Source organism: Heliangelus exortis, chromosome 19 (genome assembly GCF_036169615.1).
Source record: "Heliangelus exortis chromosome 19, bHelExo1.hap1, whole genome shotgun sequence".
NCBI lineage: Eukaryota > Metazoa > Chordata > Aves > Apodiformes > Trochilidae > Heliangelus > Heliangelus exortis.
This window is the reverse complement of record NC_092440.1, coordinates 13,079,882-13,098,900: the sequence shown is the minus strand read 5'-3', so window position 1 is coordinate 13,098,900 and position 19,019 is coordinate 13,079,882. Positions and strand designations below refer to the sequence as shown.

The window sequence follows — 19,019 nt, the reverse complement described above, 5'->3', positions numbered from 1 at the left end:
CTGTAATTAAGCCCTCCCTGCTCTTTCAGATTTCCAGTTCCAAGAAATTCATCACTTTGATCACAGATGAGCAGCTCGACTCTGAGCCGTGGATAAAAAAAAAAAAATAAAAATCCCAAAACCACACCAGTTTTCCCCAGAGCTGTGGCCACTGTGGTGAGGTTCCTGTCCCCTGGGGTGGCCCTGGGGACCCCAAGCACCACGGTGCCCCCCAGGTCCCTGCTCCTCTCCATCAGCCAGGACAGTGCTGGAGGGACCAGCTCCTGCTCTCAGACCCCACAGTGTGTAAATTATTTAGCCCAGGAGCCATTATTGGTGATGATCGGGAGCTGCCGAGTGGAATGGAATTGTATTGAGTTCATTTCACAGCAATTCTGCTTAACAAGCAAACGTGAGCACCAGTGAGTGTCTGATAAAAATTATCTCTCAGGGTACACACGGGGAAGTCCTGCATGGGACTGCACTCAGGCAAAAAGAAAACAAATATTAATTATAACAATTATAACAGTTCAAGCCAAAGTCTCTCTAGTGAGGACTGGAAAATAGAATGAAGATAATTATACTGTTTTTTCCTAGTGCACCAGCCATTTATTATCATTATGAAGATCTTAAAGGCCTTTTCCCACCAAAACGATCCAATGATTCTATTAATTGATGGCACACAAAGCTCCTCTGTAATAATTAGACATCTATAATGCAGAACAGATGTACCACACATCATGTACACAATTCTGGACCTTTCATCTTGAGAGAGGGACTGGAGCCCACACAGAAACCCCCAGAGGGGACCCAGCTCCCTGTCCCCAGAGCCTCCTGAAATCCCAGTCCCACCACGGGCTCCCCCATTTGCTGCCCTGAGCTGGGTGCTCCTGGGGGGCTGGGCAGGAGCTGGGGAACCCAGCACCACCCTGGCACCCATCACCACGGGTGAATGCAGGTAAAACACAGGGACAAGAGAAAAACCCTGCTGCCCCTGCTCCTGGCTGTGAACTGCCACCACCCTACCCGTGCCTGAGCTGGCCATGGGCACTCTGCCCATCTCTGCACACCCAGGAAAGGGTTTTCCCTTTGGGCATTTCCACATCCCACAGGATTTGTTGCTGATGGATGGCTCAGGGGCATTGCTCTCCTCCTGCTCCTGCTGCTTCAAGGGCAAACACCCCCCTGCACCCAGCTCTGATCCAAGCATCATTTTTTCCTAGTTTGCTGTTAAAGGATGTGCAAAGCCACCTGGAGTGACAGGGCAATTTCCTTTGTGTCCTGCAAAGCAACCGGGGTAAAAAATTAAGTCAGTGTATTACACACAAATCTGTGTTTCTTTTGCAAGTTTAAATGGCAACAGCTCAGTGCTCAGCCAGCTCTGCTGTGGAAACTCCAAATCAAAGGCTCAGTGTCAAAGGAGTGATTTTGCTACAGCCACCAAATAATGAGCAATTTGTGTAGCTTTTGAAGATCAGAGTACAAAGGAAAACCCCAGCCACACCACAGCCAGGGACAGAAGGTCCTGTTCAGGAGGCCAAAGGTGGTGACAAACAGGGCTGGAACCCCAGAACGGGTGCTGGGTGCCCTTCCCCACTGCCAATCCCCTCTGATCTGAAGCCCCATCCAGAGGTATCCCATTCATCTGTGACAAGGAAAATGCCCCTTGCCACCAGGCTTGGGTTTCAATTAGAAAAAGATTAGAAGAAAGAAAAGAAGGAAAGAAGGAAAAGAAGAAAAAGAAGGAAAGAAGGAAAGAAAAGAAAGAAAGGAAGAAAGGAAGAAAGAAAGGAAGAAAGGAAGGAAGAAAGGAAGAAAGGAAGAAAGGAAGAAAGGAAGGAAGAAAGAAAGGAAGAAAGAAAGGAAGAAAGAAAGGAAGAAAGAAAGGAAGAAAGGAAGAAAGGAAGAAAGGAAGAAAGGAAGAAAGGAAGAAAGAAAGAAAGAAAGAACTGCAGAAAGGAAGAAAAGAAGAAAGGAAGAAAGAAAGGAAGAAGGGAGAAAGGAAGAAAGAAAGAGGAAAGGAAGGAAGGAAGGAAGGAAGGAAGGAAGGAAGGAAGGAAGGAAGGAAGGAAGGAAGGAAGGAAGGAAGGAAGGAAGGAAGGAAGGAAGGAAGGAAGGAAGGAAGGAAGGAAGGAAGGAAGGAAGGAAGGAAGGAAGGAAGGAAGGAAGGAAGGAAGGAAGGAAGGAAGGAAGGAAGGAAGGAAGGAAGGAAGGAAGGAAGGAAAAAGAAAAGAAAAGAAAAGAAAAGAAAAGAAAAGAAAAGAAAAGAAAAGAAAAGAAAAGAAAAGAAAAGAAAAGAAAAGAAAAGAAGAGAAAAGAAAAGAAAAGAAAAGAAAAGAAAAGAAAAGAAAAGAAAAGAAAAGAAAAGAAAAGAAAAGAAAAGAAAAGAAAAGAAAAGAAAAGAAAAGAAAAGAAAAGAAAAGAAAAGAAAAGAAAAGAAAAGAAAAGAAAAGAAAAGAAAAGAAAAGAAAAGAAAAGAAAAGAAAAGAAAAGAAAAGAAAAGAAAAGAGAAAAGAAAGGAAAAGAATGGAAAAGAAAGAAAAGAAATAAAGAAAAGAAAAGGACAATTATTGAAAAGAAAAGAAAAAGACAATTATTGCACTGGGCCCAGTTTGTCTTTTCAAGCACCACGGGCTCCCCAGAGGATCCAACACCATTGTGCAAATCAGTGCAAATGTCCCAGTCCAGCAAATCAGAACTCACAGATGGAAAGGTGAGATCCCCTCATGGACACGAGTAATTTTCACACAAAGCTTTGATAAACACCTAAGTTTGTGTCTCATCTGGGTGAGGGGGCTGAGGCTGAACATAAATCTGCTGGTGAGTGCAGAGGGATGGGGAGGCTGGGGGGTCCTGGCTGAGAAGCCCCCAGCCCCAGGAGGAGTGCTCAGCTCTGCACCAACCTGGCTCTTGCTGCAGGGAAGGAAAGATGAGAAGGAGCTCATGTCAAAGCAAAGATTTTATTGTGTAAAAACCAAGCAGACATCCAAATGGATCTGGATCCAAGAGCTGTGGTCACACTGAACCCCAGAGCATCCTGCAGCCCTTCAGCTGATGTTGAACAGCACAAGGTGGGTTGAGACATCTGGGCTGCACCTCCTGGGTTCAAAAGGAGGGGGTTTGGTGCTCCTCCAGCTCTTCACAGTGTGGAAAGTGATCAGGCACCTACGGCAGCTTCTGGGTTTTAATTACAGCACCATCTCCTGAGTCAAATGACTGCAGGAGAACAAGAAAGTCCCTTGTCCCCAAGCTGGCCCTGAGTGAAGCACCAGTGATGGAAACAGGGCAGGAGCACAAAAAAAACCTTGGTATATTTGAAAACAAACCAAAACAAAAAGTCTCATCATCTGCCAAACCATCCCATGAGTTTTGGGGAGCCGCTTCCAGTCTCTGTTTAAATTCCTTGTTTCCTGCCCGGAGCTCTTCCAGAGGAGCAGGGAGGGGGTGGCCCAGGGTGGCTCCTCACCCGCTGCAGTTCATGGAAACAGAGTCTGGAGAAAGTGGGACATTGCATTATGCAAATTGTGCTTCCTGGAAAGAAATGTTTTATTAACACACACTCCCTTCTCGTGTTGGCTTAGTCAATTTGGTCACAGCTTGACACCCAGTAAGTTAGTCTAAAGGCAGTGGTTCTACAAAATGTTTTTCTAATCTATTTTAAACACTTAATTACAGTTGCGTTGCATTCATTAGGGGCCCTGCTTTGGAACCTGGATTGCAGCAATAAATCCTAATCCTCGAAGTGTCAGCTGCAATGCAGACGTGGGGCCCAAGGGGTTGTCAGAGCAGTTGCTAAGAGGGGCAAATCCCACCTGGTCCAGTGGGACCCCCCCCTCCTGGGAGCTGACTGCAACCTCCTGGACAAGAGGAAGGCTCAGAGAACTGGGATTGTTCAGCCTGGAGGAAGCAGGCTCAGAGGTGACCACAGGGACATGTTTCAGGACGACGGAGACTCCCTTTGTGCAAGGAGCCACACGGAAAAGCCGAGGGGTGATGGGTGCAGGTCACTCTGAGCTCAGCACCCGTTTACCTTATTCTTTTCCCAGGTATTTCCTCATGATGCTGTTGACATCATCTTCCTTCCCCTCTGCCTCTGCCCGGCTGCCCTGGGGGCTGGCTTTGCCCTCCCCATCCCCTCTCTGGGGCCGGCGCTTGATGCTGTCGGTGCTGTGGGAGGAGAGGCGGGACCCAGAGGAGGAGGAGGAGTCGGAGAGGTCCCCGGGGTCCTCCCGGGCTGCGGGGCTACGTTTGGCCGTGCCCTTGGTCCCGGTGGATGCCGAGCCACCCGGCAGGGCCTCGTCCTGGAAGCGGACAGTGAGGGGCCGGTGTCCTTCCCTCCTGTCCCTGCCGGGCTTGGCCAGGCTGCTGGTGGAGCGGGATTTGCGGATGGCCGGGAGGAAGTCATCGAAGTCCACGTTGGTTTTTCTCTCGTAGTTGAGGGTAGGGATTCTCCAGCTGAAGGGATCACTGCCCAGACCCTCACCCAGCCCCTCGCTGGACGGGGTGCTCAGGAGCCCCCCGCAGCCCTTTCCCACCTCCACGTCTTCCACCGATGGCTCCAGGCAGCTCCTCCAGGAGCTCAGCCTCAGTGTCCCCAGCAGCCCTGAGGCCGGGGAGCTGGGCTGGCGCCCGGAGCCCTCCAGGGATTGCAGGAGGGAATCGTAGGAGCCGAACTTGGACGCTCTCCTCAGGGCCGGGGAGCGAGCGGGCTCGGGGGGCTCCGAGGTCACGCTCCGCAGGCTGCAGGACCGCACCAGGCTGGCACCTCCTCCTCTGCCTTCCCCCGCCTGATTCCCAGGAGAACCCTCCTCTTCCTCCTCCTCCTCCTCCTCCTCGGGCAGTGCCCGGCAGCGCCTCAGGGCCGCCGCCCCCGTGGTGCGGTAAATGGGGAGGGGGGAGGTATCACCGCGGCCCGGGTCCCGCTCCGCCCCCCGCTGCCGCCGCAGCTCCTCCACGTACTCGGAGAGGGCGGCTGAGGAGCTGGGGGGGGACACTCTGCTGCGGAGGGACCCTGCTGGGGACAGCGAGCCGGGCAGCCTCCTGTCCAGCACCACCGACGGGGAGGTCTCTCCTGGCCTCTCCGCGGGCTTTTTTTGGCTCTCCGTGTCCTCTCCTCCCGCAGGAGGTTTGCTGGAGTCCCGCCTTCGAGCAGCCAGCAAGGGACTCCCCATCCTCCCCGCATCCGCGGCACCGCGGGACGGAGCCGGGGCCGGGGCCGGGCGGGCCGGGACTGGGGCGGGTTCCCGGCTCTCTCTGCTCACCCTGAAACAACAAACACGGGGGGGGGGGGTTAAGCTGAGAGATTCCCAGGGACTGGAATGTCATTTATCCAGGACAAGGCGGTGCTGCCCTGGTAGTCCCCGAGTGAAGTCCTGCTGCTGCTTGGAGCAGCTGGGCAGTGCCCCAAGATTTTATCCTAATCCTAAGTCAGCCAAGCTGGCTGGATCCGGGTGGGATGTGGCCAGCTTTAGCTTTGCCAAACCAACACATTCCTCTAAATGTCATATTTTTTTTCCGTCTTTCTTATAGTACTACATAGGATTTAATTCACTTCTGTCGAAGCCAAAGAATATTCACTAAAATTTTATGGAACCAGCTCACCAAGCATGTCATAATAATAATAATAACAAAAATAATAATTAATAATAATACTATGGCATGCCCCTCCGTGCTGAGAGCAGAGCAGTGGGGCTGTGGCTGGGAGGGGGACATGGTGCCAGCCCCCCAGGAGGAGCTTTGCTGATATTCCTGACCTAACCCCCATGGTGACACCATTCCTACCCTTGCTGAGCAGGATGGGGACAGGGTGGCAGCATGGCAGGAGCAGGGCATGGTCCTGCCTTCCCCCAGACCCTGCCTGTCCCTCACCCAGGCCTTTGATGGCACCAAACACCCCCTGCACCGGGACAGGTCCCTTGGGGTACCCAGGAGGTTCGGCTGCTGAAGCCCCTCCTGGATCCTGGCTGATGCCTGAGGAGCTTCTGTGCACCCAGCCTGTCCCCTTCCTCCTGCAGAGAGATGGGGAGGGGCTGCCAGCACGGGGGGCTTGGTGACACCGGAGTCCCTGATGTGACACTTCACACCCTCCCCCCCCCAAGCACCTCTGCTGGTTTGAGGGGCTGCAGAGCTGTGTTTTCTGCCTCTCCCGGCACAGGGACAGGCAAAGGGCTCCTGCCAGGGCTGTGCTGAGGCAAACCCAGCACTCTGCCCCCCTGCCCTGTCCCCTCCTCCTCCCCACCTACCCCCACCCCCTGCCCGCAGCCGCCTGCAGAGGGATTATCCCTGCTCCAGGACACCCCCTGGCATCCCTCAGCCAAGGGGGACCTGTCCCTGGCCTTCCTGAGCAGGCTGCAACGGGGGGCAATTTGCCCAAGATAGAAAGGAGGAGGGGCGGGGGAAAAAAAAAAAGGAAAGGAAAAAAAAAAAGGAAAAAAGCATCAGAATTGACTCAGTATAAACACAGCTTCGGCAGCCAGCAGGTGCAGGAACAGTAGGCAAGTTTTACATCACCGATAATGAAGCCTCCTGCCCCGGGAATGCTGGGGTTGCCATGGGAACGGGGATAATCCCGGGCACCCTTTCGGACCGGGCTCCGCTGACCCGTGAAACAATTTCCCTGCCGAGCCGGGCTGGAGCCAACTCCCCAGCTGGGGAATGGGAGGGATTGCAGCAGGGAGGGGGTCAGGGAGCAGCCTCAGGGCCCCAGCACCCCCTGGCACAGCCCAGGGCACGGAGATTCCTGGCCCTCCCCGCACTGCCCAGTGCCCACGGATCATTAAATGTGCCCAAACCGTTTGATTATCCAACACAAAATGAATTAACCAGAGATTTCATCTCCCTGAAACACAGCAGCCTCCGGGGCTGCCCCACCTGACGTTGCTGAAGCCTCACAGCTGATAAATAGTTTGAGACATTTCGATAATGCTGGGGTTTAGGAGCCTAAATTGCATTTTACCTAAATAGCTGGTGTAATTCCTCCACGAGAATTTGTAGGAAAATTGCTCCAATCACTCTCTACGTTTGCAAATAATATTGTAAACTGACTTCTGCCCGACCAGCCTCCATAAATTAAACAGCCAACTTCAATATTTTCCTTTGGTTTTTAAGACTGAGATAAAAGTGAGCTGGAGAGGTAGGAAACCCTAATGGACTGTGAACACGGATGGTTTAGACACAGCTATTTATTGTCCTGTTGAGCATGACAGGCAATTGCTATTTTTACTAAAATCTTTAGAGCCTGAAATGAAGCTGGAGTCAGAATCCCTGCAAACCTGGGGCTGCTCCTCCAGCCCAGCTGCCAGGGCCCCAGGGCCTGAGCAGGGACCTGCCCTGGTTTCCAGCCTCATCCCAGGATCTCCTCCTCCATCCCTGCCTCTCCCAGCATTTGCATTCACCCCACAAAGCCCAGGGCAGGGCTGCTTTCCCCAGGGTGCTGCATCTCTCTGGCCCCAGCCCATCACCCCGTGGTCACTGTGTGTGGTACCGGTACCAGGAGGTCGGTACCAGCAGTGCCAGGCTCGTGTTCAGCCCCAGCAGCCCGGTGAGAGCACGCGGGGCCTGATTGGATTTTAAATGGCAACACAAATACTCCTCAGGGTTTACACGAGCAGCAAAAAGGCACCAAACAGCAGGGAAACACTGCAGGGGTTTCTCTGCTTCTGATGCTTTTCCTCGTGGTTTCCAGCATCTAAAAAAGCTCAGGTCCTCCCAGCAAAAACCTCCTCCCCTAGGAAGCCCAAACTTGCTTTTTTGTTCACCTCTGGAGACCCCTGATCTGACGCCCACCCCAGCACCAGCCACCACCACCACACAACGTGGTTTCTGATGGTTTCTCCCATGCAACACATTTCTGGCAGCTGGGCTGATGAAGCAGCTCCAGGAACAAGCCCAGAGGCTGGGGCTGCCCCATCCCACCTTATCCCCCATTGCTGCACCCCCACTCCTCTGCACCAGCACTTCATTATCTGCTCCTTTAACCCTACCCTGATGGTGACCAAAAAAAAAAAAAACAAAACACCACCCCAAAATCACAGCTCATCCTCTCCCAGCCATCCTGAGAAGGCAGCAAACCCACCCAGCAGAGTCCCCTTCCCCCAGCAGCATCCTCTGCTCCTCCATCAGCCCCAGGATAAGGGCTGGGATGGTTTTCCCCAGCCCCATCCTGAAGCAGAGCTCAGAAGGCATCTGCAAGCCAACCCAGAGTTCTGCAATATGCCACTCGCACCAAAGCAAATGACATACAACAATAATTAGTGAAGATTACATAGCAATTAACATGATTACAATTATGCTAGTTGAAATAATTTATACAATAAAATCCACACATGCAGTGCAACACATGGCTGGGGTGGAAAGTGGGGCTGGGATGCTGTTCCTGGTGGCTCACAAATAAAGCCAAGAGAGCTCCATTTCAGGGAGAGGCAAGAGAGTGGCCTAATTTCTGACAGCAGAGGATTTTCTTGTCACACTGTCATCTCCAGAAGAGCTCCCAGTTTCCTGTGTAATGATTTGCTTTTGACACCATAATGTCTAAAAATAAACGTGTTGGATCCCCAGCAGCCTCGGGACCCAAGCTCAGGGTTTTCTGAGCCTGAGAAGAAGGGGAGGGGATGCCTGGGGCTGGGGATGCTGCAGGACCTGAGGGACAGGGTCCTGTAGCAACCCTGAGCTGCCTGCCCAGGGCAGAACTAAAGGCATACATTTTTGAATTGGCTTCATAAGAAAAAAAAAAGCCAAGCCCTGATGGTTTATCCCAGCTCTGTGCTGTGGTTACTGAGGCTTAGCCTGCTGGCCAGAGTTTTGTACAAGCATTGAAATAGCAGAGAATTAAAGAAAACACGAGTCAAGGCTGTGATTCCTGTGCACTGCTCTGTTGATAGCAGCTTCTCTGCTCTGCTCTGGCTTTCTGCAGCCGTTTGTTCAGCAGAGATCCCACGTGTAGTGCTGAGGAGCAAATGCTAGGGAGATTCATTTTTCATTACTGGCTGCTTGTGTAAGACAAAGGAATCTCAATAAGGGGGAGCTCCTTTCCCTGAGCTCAGTTTTATTGCCTTCCTGCTCTCCTCTCCTGTTTGTCTGCATTTTGTACAGCCTCCTCCCTAATATTTTCATCTTGGATTAGCTGGAGCCAAACACAGCCACGGCCCAGGGATTTGCAGCCTGCCTTTTCCTGACCCCCAGGACACGGGCAGCTTCTCACACTCTTTCCAGGTCTGGATACAAATTGCCTCTCACAATGGCCACCGTCAGCCCAGCAAATTACTTTTGCTAATCCCCAAGCCTAAACACCTGCCCTTTTATCACAAATCCAGAGTGTTTCAGCTCAGAAACACGATGCCAGCCCCAACTCCTGATTTCCTGCCACTCCCTCACCACAGAGCTGGGTCACTTGGACCCAGCCCCCTGGGCAGGACCCACCTGGGCTTCTCCAAACTCCACGCAACACGAGACACAAAAATCTGGCTTGCCTGTGACCCTGCAGTGCCAGGGGGACAAAACAAGGGGCTGGGCCCCCTCTGACAGACACCCAGACATGGTGGCCCTAAACCAGGGCACCCACCCAGCCCAGGCAGCCCCTGGTGCTCTGAGCACCCTGGGGAGGCTCAGGGGAGCCCAGCTGGGGCGTTTTGGCCACAGGACTGCTTGGGCCACTGATCCAGCTCCCCCCCTGGCCCATTAGCATCTTCCTTAAAAATGACCAGATTGGCTACCAGAGCTGTGCCAGCACAGACTGTCTGCAGCAGGGAAAGGCGAGCAGATGGCACACAAATCCTCAAACAGGCTGCATTGCCTCTTTAAACTCCCTCCAGAGAACACACCAAGGGGCACTGCCCTGCTTGCAGCACGGGTTTGATGGGGCCACTTCCATCCAACCTTTGGCTGAGCCTGGCATGGCAGTGACTGCCTTCCTGGCCTTGATGTCACCCCCAGGTCCTTTCTGCACATCCTAAAGGAGCCCACCTGATGCCACTGTGTGTCCCCCCCCCCAGCATCTGTATCCCCCCTCCAGGAGCTGAGGGGCTCCCCTGTCCCTGACACTGGGGTCTGTCACCAGCAGAGGTGCCCAGGAAGGGCTGGGGGTGCCTTACCTGGAGCCCTGGGTGCTGTGGCTGTCAGAGGGTGCTGAGAGGCTCCCTGCCAGGCTGGTCCCTGCTGGGGAGGAGCTGCCCACAGATAACCCCAGCCAGGACCTGATGCTCTCCGAGGGTGCCAGGCTGAGCGTGGATCCAGTGTCCCTGTGGGGAGAGATGGGACCACGTGAGCTCCATCAGCATGGGCAGGGGGGGGCAGGCAATGGGGAGGGGGTCCTGGAACACAGTGGGTCCTTCACATCCCCAGGAATGTCAGCTCCAGCTGGCAGGCTCTGTCCTGGCTGGTCTGTGGCACTGACAAGGTGACCTGGTCCTTGTGCCAGCTCTGCTGCTGGGACCTATTTCCCTTGGAGAAGTTCCCTGGAGGCAGTGGTCAGGAAAAACCTCCAGGACCTGAGAGCCACTGTGACCCCAGGCACTGACCCACCCCTGCCCACCCACCAGCAGCCCCCAGACCAGCCACAGAGGACAAAATCTTTCAGGCTCTCCGTTTTCCTCTAGAAGCCACAGATCAGCTCCATGTTCTCCAGCTGCATCCCGGAGGGAGCATCCTGCCTGGCTTGAGAGCAGGAGCTCCCGGGAAAGGCAGGGGGTGGGGGGGCACACAGGGCACAGAGAATGGAGCACGGTGGCCCAGGACCCCTCAGAATCAGGGGGTACAGGTCCCAAAATCCGGGTCTGCAGCTCCCCAGGGCTCACTCACATCTCTCTCCGGGAGCAGAGCGAGTCCGGCACCGTCTGCACGCTGCAAGGGACAGGGAGGGACAGGACAGTCAGTGTCACCCTGAGCTGGGGAACATCATCCCCTGAAACTCAGCTGGATGGCACCAGGACAGGGCTGGAGACCCCCCCTCACCTGCCCCCTGCACCCCCCGGGCTGCAGGAGGGACCCCAGGGCATGGACCCCCTGCACCCACTCTGCTGTGCTGCAGGACAGCAGGGAGCAAAATGCAGCAGAGCCCTCCCTGCCAGCACTTCACTTCTCACCTCTAAAGTGCCAATTGTACTGGAAATCACTTTTTTTTTTTTTTTTAGCAGCAGCAAATTTCTGAGCTCAAGGTTTCTGTCACACCCTTCCTTGGTTTAATCACTACACAAAGAAAAATCTCATGGCATGGTGACAAGTACATCCCTGCTGCCTTTTTCTTTTTTTTTTTTTTTTTTTTTTTTTTTTTTAATGCATTTATCTATTTTGTCTCCATTTGTCACGATGCCCCTTCAGCAGTGTAGCAGAGGGGAAAATCGAAGGGCTGGCTGTAGAAATAACACCTGAAAAATTCACTGGGTTTTCTTCCCCATTTTTTCCCAGTAAAATCTTCTAACCAAACCTGCCCAGCTCCACTGGTCCGGTCCCTCCAGCCCCCAGCTGCTGGGGCTGAGCAAAGTGCAGGATTTTTAACCCATAAGTGCCCAGCAGCAGGCCATGCCGGGGATGGGAGCTTGGTCTGAGAACAGAGCTATTTCCACCCTTTTTTTGCAATTTTAATCTGGGCCACAGAGTGATTTTAAGGACAACACCTTTCCATGGAGCCTCCCATCACTAGCGCCCAGCTCCCTGCCCATCACCGTGCTGCTGCAGTGAACAGGGGCAGGGATGGAGATGTGCAGCCATCCTGGCATCATGGTGCAGCACCCTCCAGCTCTGCACCACACCTGAACCTCCCTCCTGAGCCCCCCAGAGCCCCCCCTGACCCCTCCTCACCTCTCAGCATCGCTGTCATCGCTGCCCCTCAGCTCCTCCAGTGCCGCCTGCAGCCGGGCGATGCGCTGGATGGAGGTGCCCAGGTCACCCTGCAGGACCTGGCGTGTCCCTGCCAGCTCTGCCAGCTGCTGCTCCTGTGGGGAGGGCACCAGGTGAGACCCTGACCCCCGGGAGAGGGGAAAAGGGGCTCTGCTAAAGCTCCCCCCACTTCCCATGGCTCTCTGTGCAGGGGGAGCTGCAGAGAACCAGGCACAGCTGGACCTCACGGTGACCAACCAACACCCCACAGTGACCAACCAACCCCCCTAGGGCAGAAAAAGGCTCAGAGACAAAAAAACCCCACAGCTGGGGGTGCCTGGTGCCACAGGGAGCATAGAATGACAGAATCACAGAATCATTTGGGTGGGAAAGGATCTCTGGGATCATCAAACCCAACCCTTGATCCACTCCTCCTGTGGTTCCCACTGAGTGCCACATTCAGTCTCTTCTTAAAACCCTCCAGGGATGGAGAATCCACCCCCTCCCTGGGCAGCCCATTCCAATGCCTGAGCACCCTCTCTGGAAAGAATTTTTTCCTAATATCCAACCTCACATGCACACAAGGCAGCAGACAGTGCAGGGCTGAGCAGGGAGTGGGTGCTGTGGGTTTCAGCTCAGCCCTGCAGCACTGCCCCATCAGGATGAAAAGTCACCATCCCAAATGAGTGCATCTGATGTTAAATTTTTACCCCCCCCCACCCCATGTGCAACCACCCCGTGTGAGAGCAGTGTCCCTGCTGGGCACAGGGAGGGACAGAGGCAGTGAGGATGCTCTGGGACATAGAGCCCTTTCCAGAAACACCTGGGCTGGTCAGAAAATCCAGAACCTCAATTATAGCTCAAACCACAGGGACACAAAAACCCAGCAAGCAGCACGACCCAGGTGCCTCCAGCATCACCCCCCCAAGGATGCCAACCCAGCATCACCCTGCTCATCCTGATCCCCCCAGCCAGGACCTTTCCCAGACCATCAGATGGTGGAGAGAGGAGGAGGAGGAGCTGGAGCTGCAGGCTCCCCGTGGCCGGAGCTGCCAGCTGTAAAATTGCCATCTCGGCGGTGACAAGGTGAGGGATGATTTGCAGCAGGGGCTGTGACAGGCCAGGGCGTGGGAGCCAGCAGACTGTCAGAGTAAATAATGGAAGCCCTGGGATCACCGGGCGTGCAGGCCCGAGGAGAGGAACCTTTCAGTTCATCACAACACGGGAAGAAATCTCCAGGCTCAGCCCGCGCGGGATCGGTAAAAACCGGGATGCTGCCAAGAAGCTTCCTGGAAATCAGCCTTTCCCAGCCCTTTGCTGCCCTCCCAGCTCAGGAAAACGCAGAGTGGGGAGAGAACCCATTTTGCCATGGAAACCTCTCTGAGTTGTGTGTGGGGAGCCCATTGCCCAAGCCGTGGAGCTGCTCAGGGCTGTCCCTCAAAGAGCCAGGGGCTGGGGAGGGGGCAGAGGGTGAGGGGTGACCCCCAGGAGGAGAAAAGCCCCAGGGCAGAGAGCCCCAGGTTACCTGGCTGCATTCAGCTCTTTGCAACTGCAAGACCAGGCAGTAGAAAGACTTCTGAGATAAAAAGCTCAGCCCTTCAAACAGGCTGATAAGAGCCTCTATTGAATTAGTTCCTTAGCTCCGGGATACGGTGCAAATTAAATATAGTTCAGTGGCTGCATTTAAGTCCTTGCCTCCGTTCTGCTATTATTACCCTGACAGTGCCTGGCAGGGAAGCAGCAGGCACTCAGCAGCACCCCAACCCTGCTGATTCTGCATCCAGAGCTCCACTCACTCATTCCCTCCTCAAACCCATCCCTGGAGGGGTCTCAAAGCTGTGCAGAGCTGGTGCTGAGGGCCTTGGGTCAGTGGTGGCCTTGGCAGTGCTGGGTTAATAACTGGGCTCCACGACCTTAAAGGGCTTTTCCAACCAAAGTGATTCCCTGATTCTGCTACAGGAGCATCCTCTGCCCTTAAATCCCCACTGGCACGGGGGGATCTGGCTCCTTGCAGGAGCATCTGGAGCAGAGACAGCCTGAGCAGCTCCCTGACCAGTCTGGCTCCTCAGCCATCAGCACACATCCTGCCCAAATCTCATCCTCCCACTCACCACAGACACACCCAGAACCCAAGTCCACTGCCAAGCCAAAAGCTTGTGTTTTAGAAACGCTGAGGTTAATTTCTGCAGGTAGGGATCCTGAATTAAAGGTTTTCCCAAGGCAAGAGGGGATGGAGCTCTCCTGGTGGTGGGCAGCACATACAAACCCACACTGAGATAGTGATGCTCACAGCCTGGACCTCTTGCTCTCACCCAGGGGAGGAGGAGGCTGGAGAGCCCCTGACAACATGAAACACCCTGCAAAAAAAAAAATAATTTCTACTGCAAGTGTCCCAGCCAGGATCCTCTTCCACATTATGCCTCTGTTTTTTGCTTCTCTTTCTTACAAGTCTCTTTTTCATCTAATTTTGTCTCAGAATCATTTGAAGTTAAAAAGAGCTGAGCAAAACCAGTAGTGAAATAATGAAATCATCCATGGGAGCGGGAAGGATGCTGAGGAAGGCACTGCAGAGCATCCCCCTCCCACCCTTTATTTTTGTTTGGGGTTCTGCTGTCACAACATAACCTTTCCAAGCTCCCATCCACCTTGAGTGAAGTGCAGCCTAATTGAGCCAGTTTGGATTGCCTCTCCTGGAAGGATTCAGCACACACCTGCAGCACTCATCACCCATTATTATTTTTAATTAAGCAATTACCTCGCAGGCTTTCAGGAAGTTTGGAGTGGCAAAATTCCTGCAGTTGGAGTGGAGGGGGGGTGAGCAGCTCTCCCTGTGCCCCTCAGCATCCAGGGGGTGTGGGGTGAGCAGCCCCCAGTGCTGATCATTTGATCATTTCCTGATGAATTAATGACTTGAAATCCCTGCTGTACACTGGGCCCCATGAGCAGGGACCTGGGGGAGCTTTCACTCCTGGCCCCTCCATCACCCAACCTCCCCTCCAGGGGGTGGCTGCCTTGGATGATAATTGTCCTTACACTTGGTTAAAGTCATTAAATTTAAAGGTGAGAGCAGCTCCAGGGCACAGGAGGGGCTGGGACCCTGCTGGGAGCTGCTGGGTCCCCTGGGGGGCAGGTTGGCATTCCCTGCTGGAAGCACAAGCAGCTCCCACTTTGCTGCTTAACTTCAATGAAAGAATATATAATCTCTAAAGCTTGCAAGTGAAAAAAAAAACCAACCCAAAAAACCAAAAACCCCACTCCTAGCAATGAGGCTGCAACGTGCTGCAGCAGCCTGGGTCCCACAGTGATGAGCAGGCAGCATCACAAAGCAGCTCTGACAGCACCAGAGCCAGAAAAAAAAAAAAAAAAAGGTTATTTACAACAGGACTCTCATCTTTAAAAAAAGAGAAAAAGAAAAAAGTGTGAAGAATATCTTCACACCTGTACTTCAGCTTTCAGTCAAAATAGTTAATTATTATGGTGACGAATTTCACAGCTTCATTAAAGAAATGTGATTTTAAGCTCACGCCTGCAAACTGCCCCCCTCCCCAGCGCAGTCCTTGGCAGCCCCACTCTGGGTTTTCCTGCCAGGAACATGAGCTGCTCCCAGCTCCTGCTGCAGGAATCCCTGGCTGCAAGGTGGAACTGCTCCATCCTGCCTTCCACTGCTCCCCATCTGCCCCCTCTGCTGCAGCAACCCCACTGTGAGACAGCAAGGCAAGGGGGGCACAGGCTCCTCAAGCACTGTCCCTGTCCCTGTGCTTCTCCGAGGCTTTTTATGACACCCAAAGCAGCTGAATGAGGCCTCTTGCCAACACACCCTGTGCTGCTCTGATGCTGGGGCTGGGACCATTTTCCCACCTCCAGCACCAGATCCCAGCACCCTCCCAGCAGCCTCCAGAGGGAAATCCCAGTGGTGGGATGCAGAGCATCATCCCAGGACCCTCTCCCCAGCCTCTGCTCCATCCTCCCTGCCCCCAGCAGACACTGGGGGAGCCCAGAGCCCAGGGATGGTTTTACAGCTCCCCAGGACTGCCTCTAACTGGGAAATCCATCTCTGGCCACAGCTCAGGTTGTGCTGCAGCCCCAGGAGAACAGGCACAGGCTCTGTCCTGTCCAGCTCGGGGTGTCAGCTCAGTGGAGCTGTGGATCCAGATTTAATGGGAAGCAGAGCTACAGCTCCAAGGAGGAGACCCAGAACATGAGACAAGCAGGGCCAAGTCCTACATCCCCCCCCAGGAAAATGCCTTCATCACTGCCAAGGCACCCGGCTTGGGAAGTGTTCAAGCCCATTCTTACAAAATCCAGAAGGCATCTCCCTGCCAGCTCCCAGCTCCCCACCACCCAGGGCTGGGATGGAAACAAGGGAGGGATGAAAATACCTGTCCTGAGCCTGGCTCCTGTGGGGAATGGAGAGACAGAATTTTCCAGTTCCTCCATCACTGATAAATATACCAGCTGGGAGAAGAAAATACCTTGCATACAGACACCAGGAGACAAGAGTGGATCTCCAGCCCAACCTGTGCAATGACTTGGTCCCTTTGAGGCATCTCCTAAACCCTGGTGGTGTGTGGCAAGCCCACCACCTCGTGCCTGCTTATTTAAATAAATTTTAAAAAAATGGTTAGGTGCAGACCACGACTTAAGTAATGTTAAGTGAATAATTCATGCAGTATTTATAATTGATGGGGGATTTAACAGGAGTAGAGCTGTAAGTGGCTTTCTATTAACTATTGATGCTCACTGCCAGCCACTTGCCAGGCCCAGGGGGGCTCTGTGATCACAGCTCTCCTCCCAGCTTTTATTTAAGGGATGCTGAGAGCACACACAGGCTGGGGGATGCTCTGCTCCTGGGGAACACCAGAGCAGCCCCAGGTCCCAGGGTGGCTGAGCTGCCCCAGGCTGGGGCACAGAGACCTGGGGCTGGGGGAATGTGCCTGGGGGGATCCCCAGCACAGGGCTCCTGGGGACACAGAACCCCAGATGTCTGGGTGTCTGGACAGACCCCAACCCCTCAGGACTGGCTTTTGAATTTGGCTGCTTATAGGGTTTTGTGTCTTATTCCAAGGAGGTGCCTCTAAAATCCCCTTTGGACTTCTTCTCAAACTTCATTTGCAATAAGAGAAGCTGAGAAGACCAAGCACCTCACCCCTCTTCACATCCTCAGAGGAAACGTTGAAAAAGCTTCTAAAAATACATGCTGAGATAGAGAAGAACCAGTTGAAAGGACCAGCTTGGGTCCTAGCAGGCAGCTCAGCTCTGCTCCAGAGCCAGCACCCCCAGGAAAGCAGCAGGATCCAGCCCCAGGGTATTGCCCCCCACAGGGCTAGTATTTTGGGGTGGATTTTGCAGGTTAAGGGTTGGACTTGATGACCCTAAAGGTCCTTTCCAGCCCAGAAGACTCCACAATTCCCTCCTAAGCCAAGCAGGGAGCCAGCAAAGCATCAGGTGTTGAGATCTCCCACTCTGAGGAGCATCCAGGGCTCCAGAGTTTCAGCCTGGAAACTCATTTCATGCCTGGGGGTGTCCTGGCAGCCAGAGCTGTCACCAGCACCTGGGGCTCAGGGGGGGCAGAACAAGGACAAAAGCTGCTGGTGGTGCTGGCAGGGATGTGGGATAATTCACACTAAAGCTCCGTTCCCTCGGGCAGCCTCAGGGTGAAATAAAATGCTGGAATCTCCTTGATTGTTAAATAAAAGATTATTGATAAAATAACTGCTCCTAACACTGCTGTGCTGTCAGCAGAAATGTAATAGCTTTCAATTACAGCTCGGGAGCAAGGCTTGGCTTTTGTTTGCTGAGGGGGAAAAACAACCAAACAAAAAAAAAACCCCGAAGAGGAGAAGAGATGCTGGGTGAGGACCGGGAGATGAAGGGGAACCACACGCAGCAGGGTGGCTGCTCCAGGGGTTCTCCGGGACAGCCAGGAGCAGCGGGGTGACAGGAGGGGTGACAGGAGGAGGGGTGACAAGAGGAGGGGTGACAAGAGGAGGGGTGACGGGAGGGGGGGGACATTGCCCCTGTGCCAGGGGGGCACTCAGCCCCACCACGGTGCTGCCTGAGAATCAGCACAAGGAGGGGCAGGGATGACCTGGGCTACTTCCCAGCATCTCTTAGGGCTGAGCAGACAAAGCCATCATTGCCTCCTCAGAACAAAACATGGGGCTGAGGGACTGCCCAGGCTGCCAGCTCAGCCCCAGAGAGCCAGAACACGGGGTGCCCCTGTACCAGCTCTGGTCTGATGGTTTGGGGGAAGCGATGCCCTGCCCCCCCGAGGGGCCTCTCATCCAAACTCCAGGATTAGGAGGGTCAGACCAGATGGTCCTCGAGGTCCCTTCCAACCTGACATCCCACACCCTGCAGGCACAGCAAACCCACCCCCTGGGCCTGGCTCCACAGGAGCCCCCCTGGGCTGCTCCCCCCTTACCAGCTCCAGGCGCCTGCGGCTGGACTCCAGCTCCCTCTGCACCAGCTCATCCAGCTCAGCCTTCATCTCCTCCATCCTCCTCTGGTAGTACCTGCTGTTCTCCTTCTCTCGTGCCTCCGACTCAGCTGCACTCTCCAGCTCCTCACCCATCTTTATGATGCTGTCCCGCAGCCGCAGCACCAGCACCTGGGGAGGGAGGAAGGGGAGGGGGGGAAGGAACCCTGGAGCTCTCTGGGACCACCCAGTGATGTGGGGAACCCTCACCACCAGGCTCTGGTGTTATCAAACATCACCCTGACAGCTTGCAGGTTAGTGCAGACCCCAGGGACCCCAGCCCATCCCTGCACCCACTGCAATGGGGCAGACCCACCTCCCAACCCCATCCCCCAGGGACCCCCCCCACATCCCCAAGGGGCCCACGGGGCTGGCTGATGCACTGGGGAGCATTTTCCTGCCCCCCTGGGCTGGGCTTGCTCTGGCAGCACAACCTGGGGAAAAGCAGCAGTAGAAACCTATCCCAGGGTGCCAGCAGACTTGCTGATTGGGGAATTATTTTTTTTTTTTTTTTTTTCACTCAGGCCCGATATCCTCATTTGTGGAGGATGCCAGAGCAGGGGGATGCCCCTGAGCCACCAGCACGCCCAGAGGCAGGGACCGGGTGCTCTTCCAGGTGTTTCTAGCTTTGCTGGTTTCCAGTTGCATCCCAGTGAAGCCAGGAAGATAACAGGGGTGCTGTGACCCCCTCAGACTCTTCACAGCATGGGAGGAGCTGCCCAAAGCCCCCCCCTTGGCCCTCCCCACCCTT

General features: G+C 54.2%; 1 protein-coding gene across 5 annotated transcripts in view; it reads right to left on the bottom strand.

The window, feature by feature from the left end:
- Positions 1 to 2,920: 2,920 nt before the first annotated feature.
- MYO18B (myosin XVIIIB) overlaps positions 2,921 to 19,019 on the bottom strand; it is a 51,352-nt gene continuing 35,253 nt past the window's right edge. For 3 of the 5 annotated variants that reach the window (XM_071762799.1, XM_071762801.1, XM_071762802.1), the window contains 6 exons: positions 18,215 to 18,400; positions 11,773 to 11,906; positions 10,774 to 10,815; positions 10,068 to 10,214; positions 4,010 to 5,241; positions 2,921 to 3,470 (listed from right to left, as the gene is read on the bottom strand). In XM_071762799.1, coding sequence (XP_071618900.1) covers positions 4,011 to 5,241; positions 10,068 to 10,214; positions 10,774 to 10,815; positions 11,773 to 11,906; positions 18,215 to 18,400 — 1,740 coding nt within the window. In that variant the 3' untranslated portion in view covers positions 2,921 to 3,470; position 4,010. Of the gene's footprint in view, positions 3,511 to 4,009; positions 5,242 to 10,067; positions 10,215 to 10,773; positions 10,816 to 11,772; positions 11,907 to 18,214; positions 18,401 to 19,019 lie in introns of those variants that run through there. The other 2 variants (XM_071762800.1, XM_071762804.1) reach the window with 2 other exon arrangements.